General features: G+C 38.7%; 1 protein-coding gene across 1 annotated transcript; it reads right to left on the reverse strand.

The window, feature by feature from the left end:
- Positions 1-1,742: 1,742 nt before the first annotated feature.
- On the reverse strand, positions 1,743-18,132 carry LOC101861386 (acyl-coenzyme A thioesterase 8). The gene is made up of 6 exons (XM_005106146.3): positions 18,002-18,132; positions 14,261-14,400; positions 13,403-13,628; positions 10,616-10,770; positions 7,878-8,078; positions 1,743-3,610 (listed from the first exon to the last, which is right to left on the reverse strand). The coding sequence occupies exons 3-6, from the start codon at positions 13,519-13,521 to the stop codon at positions 3,501-3,503; spliced, it is 585 nt and encodes a 194-aa protein (XP_005106203.3). The 5' UTR covers positions 13,522-13,628; positions 14,261-14,400; positions 18,002-18,132; the 3' UTR covers positions 1,743-3,500.
- Positions 18,133-21,637: the final 3,505 nt, after the last annotated feature.

Genomic DNA, 21,637 nt, shown 5'->3' on the forward strand with positions numbered 1-21,637 from the left:
TTCCAAAATTGATGGTGTTTGAATAGCATTCGATCTGGATTCTTTTTCGGCTATTTGGACACCTAGAACTCGAACGACGAGTCCATGAGGAAAATGGGCAAGGTTACAAACTTGGACTAAATGGTATTGCTGCAGATAAAAAGATATTCTGAAGTCCCTTCATTTTTTGCTTGTTGTAAAATAAGCACACATTCATGAAAGAAAAAAATAATCGACCGTCCAATTTTCAAGCTTTCAAATTTGAATCTTCTTGCAATTCTGATTTTGTGACCTTCCATGTTTCTCCTCGTAGACTCCTCAAATATGGATGTCAAAATTGTTTAGCTTTATATTGCTAAAATAATAGAACCCACTCCTGGAGGGGGGGGGGGGGGGGGGGGAAATGAAAAAAATTGGGGGCCAAGTCAAAAGTTCAGTTAACTGAGAGTTCATTTCCTCCTAATTCAGTATCATCATCATCATCATCATCATCATTGTCTTTCTCACCCTGCACCAGGGTACAGGCCACGGACAAACATCCTCCACATTTCTCTATCCTGAGCTAGCCTCTTGATGTTATTCTATGTCTTCCCACTTTTCTGTACATCGATTTCTTTGATTCTTCTCCAGGTTCCACGCGGTCTTCCCCTTGATCTCTTACCCTGTGGGTTCCAATCCAAAACTTTCTTTGTTATGCAGCTGCCTGACTTCCTGCCCCCCACCTGCAGGGGCGTAATTCAGTATAACTGGGCGATATTGTGGCCTACCTCAGTAAACAAAACAAAAAAGGGACCATTTTTATGCCCCGTCACCACAGTTTAGATCTTTTAGGAGGTGGGCTTCGACCCTGCTGTCGCTACACTAGTTGATGCTAACTTGGGCTGGGAAAGATACAACATCCCAGCTGAGAGTGAGAGACCAAGACACTCAATACAAATTGTCCCCACATTGGAACTGAACTAATGCCTTCTGTATGTGACAGCAAAGCGCCAAAGTCTGTCCCCGTACGATTATGCGATTGTGCGTTTTTTTTCGCGTAATTCTGCACATTTGCATAATTTTGGATTCCCCACGTTTTTTCACGTTTTTTTCCTTTTTTTTAAAACAAAACAATTTTATTAATTAACGCCTCGCCATGTGACTAAAGGGAAATAATCACCGTGATAAGTCTTATTTAAGTGAAAACTTGGTTATTTCCCTTGGTAGAAGATCTTGGTTATGGTTTGGGATTTTGTTCCTTGAGCATGTTCAATTTTTCAATCCATCAAAAGTTGTTCTCATGTCTGCTGATGCTTCATGTTTGACAGGTGTTCCTGGTTTTAGTAATGTGCCAGCATCAGAGGTCCAGATGTCCTTTTTCCTTTTTTTTATTTTTTTTTTTTACATTTTTCTTTCCCAGATCTAGATCTAGATCTACAGCTGAAAGTTACAGAGATTATATTTTTTGTTGTTTGTTTTTTTTTTTACAGATGTGTATTGTTTTCTTTCCAAATACACTACAAATTACTGATACTGATATGTTCTGTTTTAAATTCCTCTGTACTTAAAACATAAAAGTCATGAAAATTTGTGTTGAAAAAGTGCAAAACATGTCGCGAATGGTGTTACGGTAACTTGCATAATTTTTGCATAATTTGACTTTTTTGTGCATAATTTGGCCATTTAAATTCGCATAATTCTACGGGGACAGCAAGGTGTAACGTCACAGACACTGGATAACTATACTTTTAAATTTTAAGAAACAAGAAAGCCAAGGCAAAGTATAGGCAGCAAAAATATTTTTATATTCAAGCTGAAGTGCATATAATTTCCATGCAAAAAGTATCATTGACCAAAAGCGATATATCCTGAGGTATATTTGTTCAATTCAGCATTATATGGTTGCAGGGAGGTACATATATATAGAAATAAAAATCAGCAGATTCATACACTCATAAGTATTTTACTCTGTCCACTCCTTTGTCATTGGAAAGGGCATTATGAGCCCTCCCAAGTTATTTAGGAGGAAAATGCCTAAATAATCAGGTTGAGGGAACAAAGTAAAACATGTCTCATCTATGCTTTATGGGCACCGGAAGGACCATTCAATTCATGAAATGAGACTATTATTATAAAGTATACCGAACATTGAACCTTGCATCCAACTTGACCTAACTTGAATGGATCTCCAGTTTTGTACTGATTAAAATCAACAAATTACCCTGTACATTAGTAAACCCATAAACAGTGACCTGGGATACAATGAAAAACAATTAGCCCTGCTAACAAGTACTACTGGTTCATCTGTGCGTTCATATATTATAATATATATATATATATATTTCTCCTGCACCAAGCCGTAACTACCGGTACCGTTTTCTTGTTTAAGTCTACATGACTGAAGATCACATAGGTAGTCTCTAAGGTAGACATAGATTTTAATAAATAACTATTGCACACAAATTTACATAGAGGTAAATAACTATGGCACACAAGATTGTCAAGCATTCAAAAGTGCACCAGTTTGTCGCTGCCAAAAAAGTCTTAATTCTACCTCACAATTTACAGGATTTAAACAATATGTTTTCAAACTTTCAGCTCATACTATTGTAGTCTTTAAGTTCAATATTTTCAAGACAACTTTAGTCTCAATGTGAAATTGGTGGTGTAACTAAAAGAAGAAAAAAAAGATTCTGTAACTCTGTAAAGACTCATTGAATTCATAAACTTACCCAGGTACTTTGAATATTAAATATAAATAAATAAAAATGTCTTTTAAAGCAGAATATCATTAAGGAAAGATATTTTTTAATCAGGTGAAAAATGCAAAAAATCTGAGATTGAGACAGTATAAGTATAAGATTCTTTTCTGCTGATATCAATTTTCACCACTAAATACTCATCATACACATTTTGAGAGAAATAAAAAAACGAGATTTAAATCACTACTGTACTACATCTTTGTAAATAAAAAAATCACAGAAGTTCCCTGAATTCATTACAGAGTAAACTATCACACGAAAGGCTACAGTCATATCATCACTGTTCTTGCAGCTGGCTTTCAACAAATCGTCAGGAAATTGATGTACCATAGTAATGAACTTCGGAGGACAACCGCACTTCACCAGCGTTTTCCTCATAAGGCTTCCATTCCCAACTACAGGTTTCAAAGGCCTTTCTCAGATCAACAAAGGTCATGTACAACACTTGATTCTACTCTACGCATTTTTTCTGGATCTGCCTGGACCCAAAGGTCATGTCTGCTGTACCCCGCCAGTGCATTTGCTACATACTAACTACATGCCTCTGTCATTGTCACAAGATTGCCTGTTACCTTTGTTTTTTAACTTGTGGATAGTTGATAATGGTTGTATCTCTGTACGCAGACCCTCGTCACTGTTATTTGAAGAAAACAAACCCACACTCTCTACTTCTACCTGTACATTCACACTGGTGACCTTACAAAAACTGGCCCACCCTTTCAAAATATGGTACAGCATATTTTGACCTTGACATCTGCAATGTGATTGTGACTAGTTTCATCACAGTTTTGAAGGGGTTTTAGTTCTTAAAACTCCTTCCTGAGCAACAGAAATCACTAAATCTCCTCTGCGGTTCCATATTCTTCCATGGCAAAGAGAGCGGCCACCTCCTGAAATTGACAAAAAGGCAAAAAATATAACTTACGCCCTTTGATATACATTACACATGTATTAATTTATTCGAGCATATCACAATTTTTTTAAAATAATAATAACAACAAAATAAAAAACTTTTTCTTACACTATAGTACACTGCATTAGATAACACTACAGGAATGACAATTTAATAAGTTAAGCACAGAACAGTCACTAAATATCCTTGGCAATACTACAACCAAATGAAATGTACTATACAATTTAGGCAATGGTAAGTCGATATTGTGTGCACAAAATAAACAGAAAGAATTGTAGATTTCTTTCATGTGTCAAGTCTGAAACAGACACCAATTCTCAACTCTAATGCTCTAAAAAAATTTAAGCAACCTATAGTCAGGCATGGATAGCTCGTACACGTCGAGGATTGACAAATGTGTTTCCATATATACCTGTATATTTTTTATCCATATAAAAACTGATGTAACAAAAAATTTTAAAGATATCAATTAATATGTGAGGCATCATGGCGCTCGTCAAAATTATGAAATTGAAGAAACAGGCATTTTCCTTCCTTGAATGTGGCAATATTATTGGTTGAATTTTTGTTTTTTGGCTCATCACCTTTTGTGTCCACATGAAAATACATTTCCATGCGAATTTTAATAAAAACGTTGCTTAATTATAAATAACAGCACAAAATAGGTATATTTTCAGTCTCAAGGACTCTCAAACTATAAATGTTACCAAACTTTGGCAGCCATTTTCTCACAAATGTTACCTCAGAAAACATGCTACCATGACCACCTCCTTCTATCGTAAAAATCTCTACTTCTATTCAAGATCGATTGGTATTTTATTCACAGAAAGAAAGACAAATAAAAAAAACTTTAAGATTATACCAACAACTCCATCTGCCCAAATCTGTCCCTGTCATTTTATGCAAGAAAAATTCAAAAATTATGCAAACTGAGCCCAAAAATGTGAAATTATGCGGTTCTGGGTCCTTTTAACAAAGAATGATAAAGGAAAATAATCAGAAATTATGCAAAAAATGATCAAATTTTACTAAATTATGCGGGGTGCATAAAACCACGGGGACAGCCAAATATTGACAAGCGCCTGATTCCACCATGTCGTGACACGTATATAAATTATTATAAGTCGGGGAATAGCAAATTGTACAAAACCATAAATCATTTTGAGCTTTCCGAGTGTTTGTGTTGTCTGTGCCCGACTAAATTATCCCTGTCTTTTCCCGTCACCCATCTGTTCTAAGTCCTTTAAGTTATTCTTTATTTACTACTATTACTATCTCTTTTGATTTAATCAGCGCAGGCAAATATATGTACCCCGAGAGTAGGCTCAGGTAAATAAATTGACACACTGCACACTACCATGAAGTGCATTGTTTTCCAACGATTTAACGGTGAAATAACATACAGTATAACCCACTTATAAATAAGTATGTCGACATGCTTTGGGAAGTGGATTTGATGTCAATAAATGAAATATAATAAAGCCAAAGAGGAAAAAACAAGGGGAGGTCAGTGGTATGGCACCAAAGAGCGAGCAACGCGAGGCACACAGTACACACAAACACAAACTTTGTAGAAGCCTGTTCACAGCCGCTTGCTGGGGAAAATGGAAAGGCGAGGCACTGACTCGTTACCCGTGGCACTTGCCAGCGACAAACTGAGAATGGGATGGGGAAGGGGAGTGAGGATAGGGAGTTGATGCCCAGCACCCGAGACCCTCACGTCTGTGAGGCACTGTACTATGTTGGAGACTACACTACTACACGTGCGTGGTTGGCGGGTGCTCTTGTATGGTTTGCTTCTTCTTTCCTATCAAACATCTATCGTCCTTTCTCTCCTCCTTTTTTAGGTTTGTTACTCTCTTGTAACACCTAAACTTCTGCTGCTCATATGACCTTATGCAGTTGTGAGCGCCGTAAAACCTCTACTAAAACAAAACAAGGAGACTACACCGTGTAGGCCCTACATGACCTACTAGAGCCTTGTGTGTCGAATAGTCTACTTGGCCGGTATGCGGACTAAATGAAGAACTAATGTGTAGACAGTGTTTCAGTGGCTTTTTCCCCCCATTTATGTTCGTGGGCTTCACCAGGTACCCTGGAAGCCTGTCGATAAAGCAGAATGGGCCGCAAAAAAACGTCTGTAAGAGGAATTGTTTAGTGAAGATATTGAAGTGAAGTAAAAATTTCGTAATAGGAAAATATGTCAATATGTCGAAACATTGGCAGTCGATATAAGTGGATTATACTGTACATCTAACTCTAAGTCTAAGCTCAGACGTGTTATCTACTTAGAAAAGTTCGATGCACCGTCTTAGCCATCATTTCATCTCTAGTCTTAGTCTTAGTCTTACTGCTGAGCTTCGCAAACCACCTAAAATTAACCTAATGTCTGTATCTGATCTAGTGGGTGTAAACCTCAAAGTATGAAATGAAAATAAAGACAAAACTGTCGAAGCGGGTGGAAATAATGTGTGAATATTTACTATCTAAGATAAACTGTTGTAACGGCAGTGTGTTTTTTGGGGGGGTTTTTTAATAGCTGGTTTTCAAAGTACAGTTGAACCTGTGTAAGACAGAAAGCAAGATAGCCAGAAAAAAATGCCATCTTAGACAGGAATTCAGGGTGAGATGGAAAGGGGAGCAAGAAAAAAATTCTGTCTTGGATGGGAATTTACAGGGAGATGGAGGGGGGTTTCAAAGGCCCAGCCGATGGGATCAAGAGTCGTTTGTCCAGTCAGCAAGCAGTGGTCAAAACTTCAGACCTCTCATTCTCAAGTGCTACTCTTTCTGATAATAATGGCAGGCATCAGTCCTGCTTATCCATTGCCACTAGTTCTTGCATTCCATAGGACTATTGTTCGACCTATTAAAAACAGAAAAGTTTGAACATCGCCTTTGCTTCCACCCTTATCCCCACCCATCAGTATAATAATATACTAATAAGCACAGTCAACCAATGCCACCCCTCCAATGCACGTAACAATGATTCGAGGAACTCTTTACTCAGCTGGCCCATCGGTCAAACTAATTGAACTAATTCACACCTTTGCCTACCCATGAAAGTTGCCGAGCTGGAGCATCATTCGAACACTCTCACAAGCACTGGTGAGATTTCACAACCACACCACCCTGACCATTTGCACCACTAAGGGTTCACATGGACGGGGCCATTAGCCCTTATTTACCTTTGATTAACTCACTTGCGACTGGGCCCTTTCACCAGTCACAAGCGTTGAAGACTGGCGTTTGGGGGGTATTTCAATAAATCACCACAACTCTCAGAATTACCCTATTGTAATTATTTTTTGACACAGTAAAGTAACATTCAAGCTTAATCTAATACAAAAAACCAAAGTTGTCTAAGTTTAATACTTTAATTTGTATGATTTTTTAAAAATTGGCATGAATTTGATTTTCCAAAAAATTTCCAGAGACGTGACAAGTGGAATGAAATTCACTACAACAACAAAAATAAAAGTTCAAAGTGTTCTGGTTTGATTTGTATACATGTGCGAGTGTTTGGTGAATATATAAAAGCTGGTCTGTGCATTGATTCAGACCCATACACTGAATTACATGAGACAGATGTACAGCACGACGTTGTGATTTCGTTGCGCGAAAAACAACACCGGTACTAGTGCTAGATCTAGCCCTAAAACTACGACTCGGGCCGTGTTCAGGTACATATCCAGGATCCTAACTATTAGACACATCATATTCTGAGACACTAAAACTAGTAAAACGTACAGAAGTATAGAAAACGGCGAAATTATGTGATTCTGGTTCATGCGACTTCTTCGACCGTTACTACGACGCGACTGTCGGATTACTATGAGCTGTATAGAAAAAAACAAAGCGCGAGTTCCGGTCTGTTCAACCCCAGTTGGGGTCACTGTCCTTCACCTTCAATAACTTAAAAACTACCGGCCCCAGAGATACGAAACGAAGTCTAGGTAGCTCAGGCTTGGCCAAACAAGGGTACGAGGCGGGTCTCGCGATCCGTGCGTGATTTGTAGAGCGAAAAAAAAATTCCAAAGTTGGTCACGCAGGGCTCGTGTGACCCGTCGCGAGCGTCGCGGCGGGGGTCACGCAACTGTTGTGTGACCCGTCTGAAGTGAGTTAAACTTGGTAAAATTTTTATTAAGTTTTCACCTGGATAATACGTCTATTAAACTCAAAACACCTATACCTGCACAAAAAGAATGAAAAGAAAGAGAAAAAAAAACTTGGACAGAAGAACATACCCGTGTGTTCTGTTTGGATTTCAAAAAGCAACCACTCATCCGCTCGACAGGGCGCATGGAACCACATGGAGTGATCCAAAGAGGCAGCAACCACTTCAGAAAATTTTAGTGGAGCCACTTGCTGGAATGATGTCTGTAGAAGGAATAAGTCTGACATGTATCCAATACAACACTTGTGAGTGTTCTGATCCATATCAGCTCCTGTGGAAACAAGAAAAGAGAGTAAGTAGCTGAATACAAAATCCTAAATAAACGGTCTGACATGACGACCACAATGCCTAATGACTAATGTAGCCTACTGTTGATATATATCATGGATTTTCAAAGCAAACATACTGATACAGGTAACACTTATCAATCAAACACAAATGACAGCTGCTTGTTTCATTTAAAGAGAATCATATTACAACTAAAGGGAATCGTTAAAAATTCAGTTAAGGAAATAAACAAAACAAAACATATACAATGGGTGGAGGGTAGTAAAAAAATTGTAGTTTCAAATTGTCTGAAAATCAAACCTACACACCATGCACAATGACAATAATAATTTGTAACCTTACATTTACATTACATAAAACCTCGGTAACTATTTTTACTTGAAATAATTTTACATTTGATTTCTGTGTGAGATGTCTAGGTCAACATTAAACAGTCCCCGTAGAATTAAGCAAATTTAGATCGCCAAATTATGCAAGAAAAATGCAAAATTATGCAAGTTACCATAACACCATTGGCGTCCTATTTTGCACTTTTTCAACAAGAATTTTCATGTTTTATGTACAGAAAAATTGAAAACAGAACATAGTACAGTGGAACTCGGACTCAACCTGTCCACGTAGGATTATGCGATTGTGCGGCGCGGACGCGTTTTTTCGCGTACATGTAATTCTGCAACATTTGCAAAATTTTGGGTTCCCCACGTTTTTTAAACGTTTTTTTTCACAAAACAATTAATTAAAGCGTCGCCATGTGACCAAAGGGAAGTAATCACTTTAATATGCCTCATTTAAGTGAAAAGTTGGTAATTTCCCTTGTTAGAAGATCTTGGTTAATGAGCATGTTATAATTTTCAATCCATTAAAAGTTGTTCTCATGTCTACTGATGCTTCATGTTTGACAGGTGTCCCTGGTTTTAGTGATGTGCGGGGACAGATTAAAAACTTGCATTAGGGGAACCTAAAATCAAGTTTAGTGATTAGAATGAAAGTTTACAGTATACTGGCTAGCAGTAATCAAAGAATTTTTTAAAAACTCATAGCAAGTAAAACTATTATTCAAGATATCAAAACAGAACAGACAGATTTATAAATTAAAAGGTAGTTCTATAAAATATAATTGTGAGGCATCGTGGTGGAATCAGGCTCTCGTCAATTTTTGGGCATGTAGAGTTATTGGTATCATCTTAAAGCTTGTTCACTTGTCTTTATTTGGATGGAAAAAATATCCATTTATCTTGAATACAAGTCAAGATATTTGCGAATGAAGGAGGTGGAGGTCACCTGTTTTCAGAGTTAAAATTAGTGAGAAAATTGCCTCCAAAGATAAGTTATTTCCTTAGCTTAAGAGTCCGTGGTAACTGAAAATTTACATTTTTTGTGCCTTTCATCAAAGTTTTTCAGAAAAATCTAAACAGAAATGAGTTCTTTAATGGGCATGAAAGGGTGTTGAACCAAAAAACAAAAATTTGATAAAAATTCATAAACCTGCGAAAAAAAGCAAGTTTCTTCACTTTGATCATTTTGACAAGAGCCTGATTTCACCACGCTGCCTCACAATTTATCTTATTACAATAGAAGACACAAAAGCCTGTGAAAGGAGTGACACCACAGATCCTCACCTCTCGTAAACTATAGCTCCATTTATTTAAAGTACAAAACCAATAAGGAGGGGGGGGGTGAAGTAGCATTAAGGAAAAGGAGTGAATGTGAAGGACGGGTAGGCCTAATGACAAAACAGGGGAAGAAGAGGGGAGAGTGCAAGAGAAATTATAAATAGAATGGTATTGAGGTGAGAAGCTAGGACTAGCTTAATAAGTGTGTCCGGAGAAAAAAAAGATAGAAGATACATCTAGTTTGCTTTTCACATTTGCAAAAAGTTAATGCCTTACTAGTCATTCTGCATGACATTTAAAAGGCAGGACTCCAGGACGAGATGACAAAGAGGACAGGAACCCGAAACTTCCATGAGCTGGCCAAGTTTTTCAATTTAACAACATCACAGCGATCAGAGAAGCTAATAAGAAGGGGAACAGAGTTTTTTTTCGAAAAGGAAGGAAAAAAAAAGGGGGGGGGAAGCTGGGGTACTTGAGGAGGGGGCATGTGGAAAGAAAAAGTTTCCGTTTGATTGAAAAAGAAAAGGAAGATGCGAAGAAATGAAACACGGACAATAAGAATTAAACATTCGAGAAAAAAAGGAAGGGAGAGAGAGAGATGAGGAACTAAACATCATTCTTGTACTTCATTAACCCTATCTGTACATCGTGTTTTACTATCGCATCAATACGACATGGGGAACTTTGTGCCCCCACTTTCAAAGAGGAAATTTACTTGTTAATCTGATTCATACACCTTGCAAAGCAGTCTGTCAAAATGATTTTTTTAGAAATACTAAAAGTTTCAAAGAGATCTTCGTACTAGAAGTATTCTCAAATGTGAAGAATGCAACCCCGGGGGTACAAAATGACCCCAAGGCGTACGGATAGGGTTAAAATACTTCTCACCAGCATAACACACACTTACCTATATGACCTTTCGCTTTCATCCAGAGGCAACGTTTTGGTTGCCGTGGCTCCAAGTACATGAAGTCAGCCGGATCAACCCACTTCATCATTATAGGGAAAGAACCATACCAATCCCTGCCAAATTTAGACTGCTTCTCTGATATCACATCGTTCCTGAAAGACAGACAGACAGACAAACACACAAATATTAGATATCATTTTGTTTCATTTCAAATTCCACAATGCAGCAGACTAAATGTCTTCAAAAGCAAACCACATCAGAAAAAAAAAAAGTAAGCGGTGGCACAACCAAGAATATAAACGGACCAGTCAACCATGCCATGACCCTAAATAGTTTTCCTCAGAATCCTCCCAAAAATCAGAGTTTGGAGAAAAAAAAATATTGAAGTCTCCAAAATTCCAGTAGATTAACCTTGGTAAACTAATTGTAAATTGTATTGCAAATATATGAAAAAAAATAAGCAACCGGTATGTGCACAACATGTCAAGGAAAAAAAAATGTATGCACCTTTTCACGACCTGTTGTGGAAAAAAATCTATGTGCGTTTTCACGACATGTCGAAGACATACCGGCTCTTACTGCAGAGGTCAAGACCTCTTAGTTAAAATACAATTTTTTTTGAGTAGATATAGATCTAGTTTCCGATTTTGGACCTGTTCTACCACCATTCCGATTCAGGTGTCAAAACTACCGGATTAGCGACAGGTGGTGATTGTGCTTCCAACTTTCCCTTGCAAAACCCGTAGCCTACATCCCGAAATTCTGTACTTGCCGCACCATGGGTTTGAAAAAACTTTGAAGAGAGAGAGAGAGAGAGAGAGAGAGAGAGAGAGAGAGAGAGAGAGAGAGAAGAGAAAAAAAAATGAACAGCAGAGGGCAGATAGGGTATACACCTTCTGGCATGACCCAGCTGTTTACTGATTGATCCAAAGAGAAAAACAAGTCGTCAAAACGCGGACGGATTTTTATTCCCCAACATGTCGTGAAAATACCGGCTGCCAAACAATATTATTATGTTAAGAAAAATCGTGCACATATCGCAAATAAACCTTCAAATTTTTCATGTCATTTACTTAAATGTTATGCAAATAAACCTGTATATTTCCATGCAATTTACAATAAGTTGAGTACCGCTGATGGAAATGAAATCTAAGAAAGAAATCAGATTTTATGCAAATCCGATTTCTTCGACGAGCAAAAAAATTTGGAGGGCTCTGATTTTATCGGGGCACATGGCAAGTCTGCATAAAACAAGTATAACATGACGCAAAGTACTTACATATGTTATGTGATACAAAAATTCCTTTCACGAAATTTTCTCATCTGGCCTTCTTCATGTTGGTCAACAATAATAATGATGCAAAAATCGAAATACTAATAAACTCTAGCCTTTTTGCGAAAACTAGTCTATATGTGTCAAAATGCACAGTACCATTATATGAAAGAACCCCTGATCAAACAGTTTTTTTCATTAGTTGGATTTTTCTTTTTTAACTTGTTTTCATTTTATCATAAATGCACAATCAATTCTACTAAATGCATGTATGTGTATCTTTCTCTACTTTTTCCTTTTGGTTTGAGCTTCAAACAAAACAAGGAGGAGTAAGGTCAATAAAGAGAGGTAAGAGCTGCTTAGAGTAAACGTCAAATAGGAGGGAAGCAGAGAAGATAACTCAAGAGCGTGTCAGATGGAGAACACTTGCTCACATCTGTGTTATTTTTGGAATGACAGGCCTACGTAACTTAACTCATTCGCTACGCCGAGCCGTGGGGGGCGGCGCGGCTAAAATGCTGTCAGTACGCTAACAATTTTAGCTTGGTTTCTATTCCAATCCACATATCCATGTTAAAATAAAGGTCATAATATAATGTTGACTTCCGTGTCAAGCGTTTCCACCGAAAAAACGAAAATCGAAAGTTTTGATTCGGTTTTGAAACACGATTTCGAAGTTTATGCGACATTGTTTTATCGCGAAGCCCAAATTGTAGCCCAGACACCAGTCTTAGTACTTTTACACAACAAAAGGTATCATTATTTTGCTCACTAAAGAAATGTAGGACTCTTCTTTATAATATTGATACTATTGGACTCAAATTGCCAGAGCACTACTGTAATTGAAAAATCAATATTTTTGAGTGCTAGATCTAGATCTAGGCCTAGATGTAAATAGTCAAATTATTTTTTTCTCCCCAAAATCACTACTTTTTGGTGAAATTACTATTAAAAAATACCACTCAAGACATGTATAGGTTTATTCCAAATGCAATTCTGAATAATTCCATATAAGATGCGATTGCTTTTTTCTGTTTGTGATCCTTTTTTCAAAATTATTTTCAAAATTATTTTTTTTCAATATCAGATGTTATGATCCAAATGTACAAATATTATGGAATGTATGTAAATAACTGCTCGTTGTTCAATATTTTCCTGTTCTACATACAGTTGTGGTTATTTTGATGTATCATTTGACTAGGTGCAAACATATTTTTTTTGTTTTACCTGAGATTATTAATTTTATATTTTCAAATTTTATCTGCATCCAATCACAATTGTATTGCATAATCGCCTCTTACAGGAACGAAAGTTGAAAAATACACAAATAAACAATACAGGTGTATTCTACAAACCATACTGAAAATGTTGGAATATAATATGTTGATATTTATTTGAATTTATGGCCCCAAAGACCTGTGAACTGCGCACTAGTCATTATCTCATTTCGCCCTCCCGAAAAAAATTCGTCTACAAGCCGAAAATAATACGTAGCGAATGAGTTAACATACTCTCTTAAGAGATCAAAGACTTCCTCATGTGTTTGCACATCCTCAGGTGGTGGGACATCTGGCATCTGAAGTTGGAAATTTGTAGGGCTGGATTCCTCAAGTTTGAAAGAGGCTTGCATTGTAGTCAAAGCATGTCCATCCTGCGTTGCCTTGACTGAACGGGAGCAGTAAGAACGTCCGTCTCGGGTATTGTCCACATGGTACAAGATAGGAACATCAGAGCGACCTGTTTGACAAAAGATGAAGAACAAATATGTAGGCCAGACACCTTTATTTCTACAAATCAGATAGGTGGATTTGTGTTTAGCTAAAACAAGCAATGCTTAACAGAAGTTAAGAATAGATCTACATATATTTGAAAAAGAATAAAGCATGAACAGTTGGATATTTGATACACGCCAAACAACACAGCCTGAAATATCACATGAGATAGGTAAATCATTCACTATCACGTGATGGCATTTTTAAAGCTGAAACATGCTAACTATTCCCTTCTTAAAGATAAGCTAAAAAATGTTAAATATATAAAAGAATTACTTTAATACATTTTGAAAAGTAAATCGTATTCCTAAACACATAATTTTACACAGATTGTGATTGATAAGTGGGTATATTTCGCCTTCTATCATTTGAAGTCTTCCGGTTCCTGTTCGGTTGTATGTTATCAATGGCAAAAATAAAGGCATGCCATACATTGATCATTTCAGAAAGTGAAAGGCTCAAATAATCACCTGGTATATCATGATAATGCACACAAAAGTAATGCTGTACATAAAAAATTATCAGAGAATAAGAAAATAATTATTAAAAACAGACATCTAGACCTATGGCATGAAGAAGGAAAAAAAAGTACTGCACCTGGTTTTAAAAAGTAAGCGTGCAAACTATGAATTTGCTGGCCCTTAGGAATGCTTTGGGAAGCTGCTACCAAGCAGTGACCGATGATCTGTCCTCCGTAAATACTTCGTGCAAAGTCACTCTGCCATAGAGACTTCGACCTGAAATGGAAAGTGATGACAAATATTAAACCAGACAGCAAAGAAAAACTTTGCTAATAAAAGTTAGCAATTCAAATTGAGAAACATATAAAGCGTCATACATAAACAGATCCTCTCAACATGACACCAGCATAACAGTTCTTGTCCCTGTGTGCGTGTGTGTATGTGTATGTGCGTCTGTGTGTGTGTGTGTGAGTGTTTGTAAGAGAAAAAAAGAGAGAGAGAGACAGAGAGAGACAGAGACAGAGAGAGACAGAGACAGAGAGACAGAGACAGAGACAGACAGAGAGAGACAGAGACGAGAGCTTGATGAAGTCTGTTCACATTGAAAAAACTAAAATGTCCCCATTGATACAATTAATTGAAGAGCAGGGCTGCTAGGACTCTGCATGTCACTCAGTTCCATCCCAAGCAGTAAAAGTAAAACAGTCATTTTAATTTATATATTGGCATCTGGCCTGACAAGATATCAGGATTAACTTGACAATTCTTGATTCACTCATTTTTTTTCTCTCTAAGTTAAAACCCTAAAACAAAAAACTGGAATGCTTTTTGATGCTATATAGCTTTCTCCATCAAAGAAATTTTGGAAACAATAAAATGAGAGAATTAAAACTAACGAACGTTTGAAGAACAATTAATATAAAAAGCAAACATGAGTGGCCCAGCCATTGAACTATGCGCCACTAGGTTGGTCATTTGTTGTCTGATAAGTTGATGCAAGTTCTTCTTAACTTAGTTCTTCTTTGCCTTCCCTAGCTGTCTTGCTAGATTTCAGTGGTAGTCAACTGCTGATTCCTCAGTCTGCAGTGCAACTAATTTTTATGTGTATGTGACTGTTTTTCCTACTTAGTAGGGCATTCTGCTTTCAGGCAGCCACATATTTCAATTTTGAAGGAAGGTACTCGATACATTTGTGAGGCATCGTGGTGAAATCAGGTGCTCGTCAAAGTAGTAAAATCAAAGAAATTGGCATTTTTCTGACTGTTGAGCAGTTGTTTTTTCCTAAAAATTTCTTTTTTTGGCTAAACATCTTTTATATCCATTTAAAAACATATTTATGCGTGGATTTCACTGAAAAACATTGCTTAAAGACACAAAAAGTATTAATTTTCAGTTTCCAAGGACTCTCAAGCTATGGAGACTACCACACTTTGGTGGCCATTTCCTCGCTTATAAACACCTCTGAAACCAGGCGACCCTCAACCTCCTTCAATCGCAAATATATTTTGACTTCTGTTCAACATAGAATTTAGATCTAGATGGATATATTTTTCACCAAAAGAAAGGCAAATGAACAGGCTTTAAGATGATACTAATAACCCCAGATGCCCAAAAATTTACGAGTGCCTGATTCCACCACGTCGCGACACATTTTTAAACTCTAATAATTAGAGTATTTTCAGTTTAGTAGGAGGAATTAATTTTGAATTTTGCGTGGGTGGCAGTCAAAGTGACTCAAAGCCTACTCTTATCAATTTTAGGACCACCAAGGGATCTTTATGCGCAACTTGCACATATATAGGACCTTCAAGATATGTTTTGCCCTTTGAGAAAGTTATATAGTCAAACCTGCGTAAGACGGCCACCCATTGTCAAGGAGAAAAGTGGCCATATAAGACAGGTGGCCGTCTTAGGCAGGACTGATCAAGATGAAGAAAATGAACGATTCCTTTCTGAGGTTCCAATCCCCATTGTTGCTGTTTTTGTTGTTGGTGGTGGTAGTTTGTATTAATGTTTGTAATTTTTATTTTGCTGCTGATTTTGCACAAGGGTGACAATAAAACGAAATGTATCAGACGAGGAAGACCGAGTGCCATGTTAAAACAAACACATGGGTCGCCACCACTCGGAGAATGAGCGACGCTTCTGTCACAAGTTCACGTTGACGTCCTTTGTTACTTTGTTACAGACTGGGTAAACAGTGACCACTTATCTCACTTACGATTTGTGTATGAGTTCTGGGCAGGGCTTTATGGGTTTTGAGGGATCACACGCTCACCTCACCAGCAGCTGAAAATTGGTAGCTATTGGTCAACAGTGGGAGGGGCCTACGCAACATGATCTGTTGGAGGGACTACCTAACAACAACGACAGGTGATTGAATTATGACGGCTCGCTCACAACGCCAGGGGCCAATGCACAAATAATGAAAAAACGTAATGGAGTCACTAAGGTGGCCGTCTAAGACAGGTGTTATTGCTTAGTGTGATAGGGGTTGTGTGTTAAAATATGGTGGCCGCGTTGGACAGGTGCCCGTTTTACACAGTTAAATTATATAGAAAAAACGCAAGGGGGGGAATTGTACAGGTGGTCATCTTTTATAGAGGTGGCCGTCAAGGCAGGTTTGACTGTATATATATCTTACCTAGTGTACTAGAAGATCCGGGAGGAGGCTGAAAGACAGCAAAAAGAAGGCGCCAAGAGAAGTGTCGTAGAAACAGTCTAGAGTTGACGTGAGAGAAGCCCAGGGATGGGTGGGGGAGGGTGAATATGGAGCGGAAGGGGGGGGGGGGGGAGAGAAAACTATGAAAGCAGAATGATTGAACATGACGTTACCACAATGGAAAGTCGAGATGAAAGGAAAAAAAATTAGAAAAGAAATTTTTTTGTCATCGCCAGGGTTCAAACCCAAGACTTTCTGAATGAGAGGCAAACACTGTACCTGAAGACCCCCCAAAGACCCTTAAAAGTTGGTGCATCTGACTTTTGGGTCATCCCTTCTTCAGCTCGTACCCCTCCCCCCTTCCGAACTACTGTACTACTTTTCATTTAAACAACTTTACAAAAAAACCTGCGACACCAAAACAAACCTCTGACTTAATTTAAGCACACACTCATCCTTCATATAGATCTAGAATCTAGTAATCTAGATCTAATATCAAGACCACTGTCTGCCAAAGTAAGGTTTACGGTTAAAAGTGGCCCGACGCTATTGTACAAGGCGATTGTACAAAACTCACCTGAATAAATTTTGATCAATTTTTTCCAAGTCAAGAAAAGATCGCGACAGGAAACTATCAAGCTCATCATCATTATGTGTCGAAGCCTCTGAAGCCATGTTTCTGAGAGAACAACCAGCACACGGACCACCTTTCAAACACTTCAGTCTCGACGGAGTCCAAAGCAAAGCTTGTGAGCAACAGACAGGTGAGTCGGGTGTTACTGTTGAAAAAGTGCTACTAGATCTAGATCTAGATCTAGATAGATCTAGATTTCTAGATCTAGCAGAAACAGTGATTTCACCAGATCGCTGTCTGCCACCAGACTTTGCTCCTTTTATTTTCAACTGAGAAGTCAGCCTGTAACCAAACCGGGCACAAGAAGAGACTACCATGCCAGACAGAACAACTAGATCTAGACATGAGTGGAAATATATAACGACTCTCTAGTCTAGAATCTAGAACTAGATTCTAGATCTAGAGATATATCTAGATCTAGATCTAGATCTCTTTCTATTTCTAGAATCTAGATATAGAATCTAGAGAAAAAGAAGCAGAGGATAAGTTGACTTTCGACTCTCAGGGCACAGGTACTGAAAAAGTCAGACAATTCCGGACAATAAGATGAAAGATGACCAGTGAGTGACCAATGACCCAACCTTTGATCCTGCCGACCGGCATCGATACTGTCTAATTCAAATTCAACTGTACTTGCTCGGTAATTGAGATTCGTGATCACTAACACCCGGTACTCGAGATATATAAGTCGGTAGGCTGTCCCAATATAGCATTATAATAATAACAGCTGGCGTTTTTATAATCCAGCCTTGAACAAGCAGCCTTATTTTTCTCCACAAACTGTTGTAAGAGCAATGGCAATCATCTGAGCCAGTCTGTGCTAGCCTAAACGGAATAAGTCACTGAAACGGATAGAAACTGACTTGACTGGCACGCTGGCACCAAAGATAGTACATAACACGATGAGCCACTCAGCCAAAAAAGTGTCCTCGAGGCCTGGGCAGAAACCGAATAAATTATTCGAATAACCGAATACGAGCCCAAAACTAGGTCTCCGGTTCATTTTTCCAAAAACTAGGTACCTAGTTTGAAACTAGGTACATGTTTCTAAACTAGGTACCTAGTTTCTGATTCGTTTTTTCGCTATTGATTCGCTTTTAGACCAGTAAAAATTGACATCGAACCCGGACATGAAAGATAACAACCAAATTTTTACGCCAACTTGAACTTTTGAGCCGTTAAGTACTACCAAAAAAATTCAACCAAAATCGCCCTTGGGGAACATTCTTAATTTTAACCTAATAAAGGTCAAAGAGGTCAATTTTCGAATTCATTAAAAGATGTCATTATTTGTGCAGAATAAAAGAGATAGTCAAATGAAACACAAAAATACTTTTATTTTTAAAATTGACCCAATAGTTATCACTGAATCAGCAATTTACAGATTATTATAGGTCAAGGTCAGTGTCAGGGTCATCTTTAAAATTAGCTCAAATATGGTCGTGTTCGGTATCAAAGTCAACGTCTCAACAAGAAAAACTCAGAATTTATGTTGTTTATGCAATTAACTTACATTTAAATTACCTATTGGCGGTAAACACATTATGTTAAACGTTTAAAAACAAAAAGATACGGTGTGGTCATATAAACCTCAAAAATAAATCCATGTTCCGGCATAGCATGCAGCTCGGCTTTTGTATACCAAGCTTCATGAAAATTCGTTGGTAAACATGGGAAGATAAGTAAAAATAGTAAAGTTAGGGCGAAATAAGACCTTTTCGTGATTTCACGTTTGGAACTCCCCCCTTCCATTTCTAACCGATTGTTCGAGTTATGGTCATAAGTGTATGACTTCCGCTGTGTATGAGTTTCCTTCTTCTAGATTGGTTGCTCTGAAGAGCTATACAGTCCTTCCTACCCTTGTTACGGCCAGTTTGGGAACTTACGAAGAAGTCAGTTTGCGTTGATTTGTAGAGAGCTGGTCCCCTTCCACCCCATCCGCGTCGTAGGCCAGGCACTTAATGTGTAAACTAGAAGATACTGAGCTCGGCGGTTCCTTCCCTGAGCCCAATTTAAATTGTGTCGTTTCTGAAGCATTTTCATACTGCCCTCTGCAATGACAATGTATACTGCAAGGGATGTTGTACTTGCAGCAAGTACAGGATTTGCATAGTGGAGTGTTGTTCTTACACGAACAGCGGATTTCACGTAGCAGTTCATCTGGGGCCGGAGTATTGTCAGTTATCACTGGACTCACAATGTTGTTACTCACAGTGAAGTCGTAATCAACAAAGTCAAAGACGGTGTGCAGATTAAGCCATTTACTAACCTGGTGATGCACTCTACGGGCATGGAATTGTGTGGCTCTCTCTGTTGGAGTCATCCGTTCAAGTGGCACGTACTTTGGGGAGATGATATGTTGATATCGAAAATCAGTAAGGCTCAGGTTTTGTGGTCCACTGCAGTAAAGGAATGACAAGAACTTGACTCCTATGTCTGTGATGTCCTTTACATTGGCATCTGTTTGTCCAAAAATAGTGGTCTTCTGTTGACAGTGCTCTGACTTTTGCAACAGCTTGAAAGCCTTAAGCTTACCCATGTCGAAGACAGCAGACTTTGTGTCACATCCTGACACGTCATGCGCAACCAGGATACAGCAGCACACGTTCTCACCTATGGTCATTATAGCTGCTTGAATAGAAATTATTTGGACGTTACTTGGCTTCAGATATGTAGACTTTCATGTCTTTGCTCATATGATACAGAAGCTTTACTAGTATATCTGTACCATTGGACAAGACAACCGTGAGTAAACCTTCATCAGCAAACTGTAACACTTTTCTCTCAATGGGTGTGTCCGCATCTCCTTCTTTGGCATGAGCAATACAAATGTCCTCTTCTTCTAAGGACAACCCTCAGAGTCGCACCAATGCTTGCTTATTCTGAAGATTGGTACGGAACGAATCTTTGTCAGTCTACAGATTTGTGCTGTAATGACGATCAACAACTGAATGTGGTGTGTATGCAGTCTTCCTTCTCTTTCGCTCAGGTGCTTTGGTAGTTTCACAACTGTCAAAGACGACACAACGTTCAATATCTGGTGTCCTGTTGTGGAGCAAACAATTGACGAATAGCTGACACAATGTTTCTACTGTTCCAACCTTTGTCCAGTTTAGACGATGAAGCATGTGGATGCCATCATACACCAGATAATGAGACTTGTCGTTGACATCATTTACAACAATGTTTGGGGACACGTTGATGATGTGATTGGCCAGGAGAGATTTATCCGTTTTCCCCATACTCCCGTAGTCGTGAAGAAAGGCAGGAGCCACAGGTTAAAACTCATACTTGAATAAAGAAGATTCAAGATTCGAGGGAGACCACAGATGCAGGCCATTGAAAGCAGTCGCTGGTACATCTCAGGTTGTGACTTAAAGATGTTGTCGCTCAGGATTTGCACTGGTTTACGCATCACCTTGAATGTGACAGCTTGGTCACTTTTTAAAAAAGGAAACCTTGCCATAGCACATACCAGTCGTTTCAGCATGTACTTTCCAGCCAATCGTAAGTGCATCATCAACGATGACCCTGCTATTGGCGACCACACCAGCTTTAAAAATATCCATGAAAGTACCTTTCCTTGAATGTTTGAACTTGAACATACTGTACGCCTCCAGAAATGACACAAACTTCTTCAGATCATCAGTGTCGCGTCTCCGAGAAGCCAGGGGCCTTCATCTGTGTTGCTCTGTGAAACTACCGTCGTTGTCCGTCCGTCGGCTCCTTCTGTCTCGGGAAACAATGGCTGCGCCTGTTCGTCACTCCTTTCCACTATTTCCAGGACAGTGCTGTCATACGTGTTGTGCTCTCATCTTAGATGAGACTGGAGTGACCTCTCAAGGGCGCAGGCCTGAGTGGAAATATGTGGAGGTCAAGTGCTGCCCAGACGACAGGGTCCCCCTCTCAGCGTTACCGGCGAGGTCCAGTGGAATGCTGTGCATTACATCTGGAGCCGATAAAGCTGCAGGAGTTGCCAGAAGGAAGTCAGGACTTAGCTCCCAACCGCCTTTGGGACTCCACTCCGGATTTTTTTTTTCTGGATTTACTTCCATAGCCTTGTCCTTAATGGATATGGCCGAAAGGCCGCGGAGGTTTTAAATCAGGGTTTCCCTTCCCCTAGATGAACTGCCATCCCAGGCTGCCTACCTCCGTCTACCCGAAGCAGCTGGTTTTGAGGCGCCAGCGACTCGCCTTTGCCCTCCTGTCAGTGGTAA

This window comes from Aplysia californica, unplaced genomic scaffold (assembly GCF_000002075.1).
Source record: "Aplysia californica isolate F4 #8 unplaced genomic scaffold, AplCal3.0 scaffold00516, whole genome shotgun sequence".
NCBI classification, from domain to species: domain Eukaryota; kingdom Metazoa; phylum Mollusca; class Gastropoda; order Aplysiida; family Aplysiidae; genus Aplysia; species Aplysia californica.

What these genes read in the sequence shown, in the direction of transcription:
- LOC101861386 (XM_005106146.3), bottom strand. Translation starts at nt 13,521, where the DNA reads ATGCAAGCCTCTTTCAAACTTGAGGAATCCAGCCCTACAAATTTCCAA. An exon ending in GAAAGCGAAAGGTCATATAG is followed by an intron (nt 8,079 to 10,615) that starts GTAAGTGTGTGT and finishes TTGTTTCCACAG; the next exon opens with GAGCTGATATGGATCAGAAC. An exon ending in AATCCAAACAGAACACACGG is followed by an intron (nt 3,611 to 7,877) that starts GTATGTTCTTCT and finishes TGTCAATTTCAG; the next exon opens with GAGGTGGCCGCTCTCTTTGC.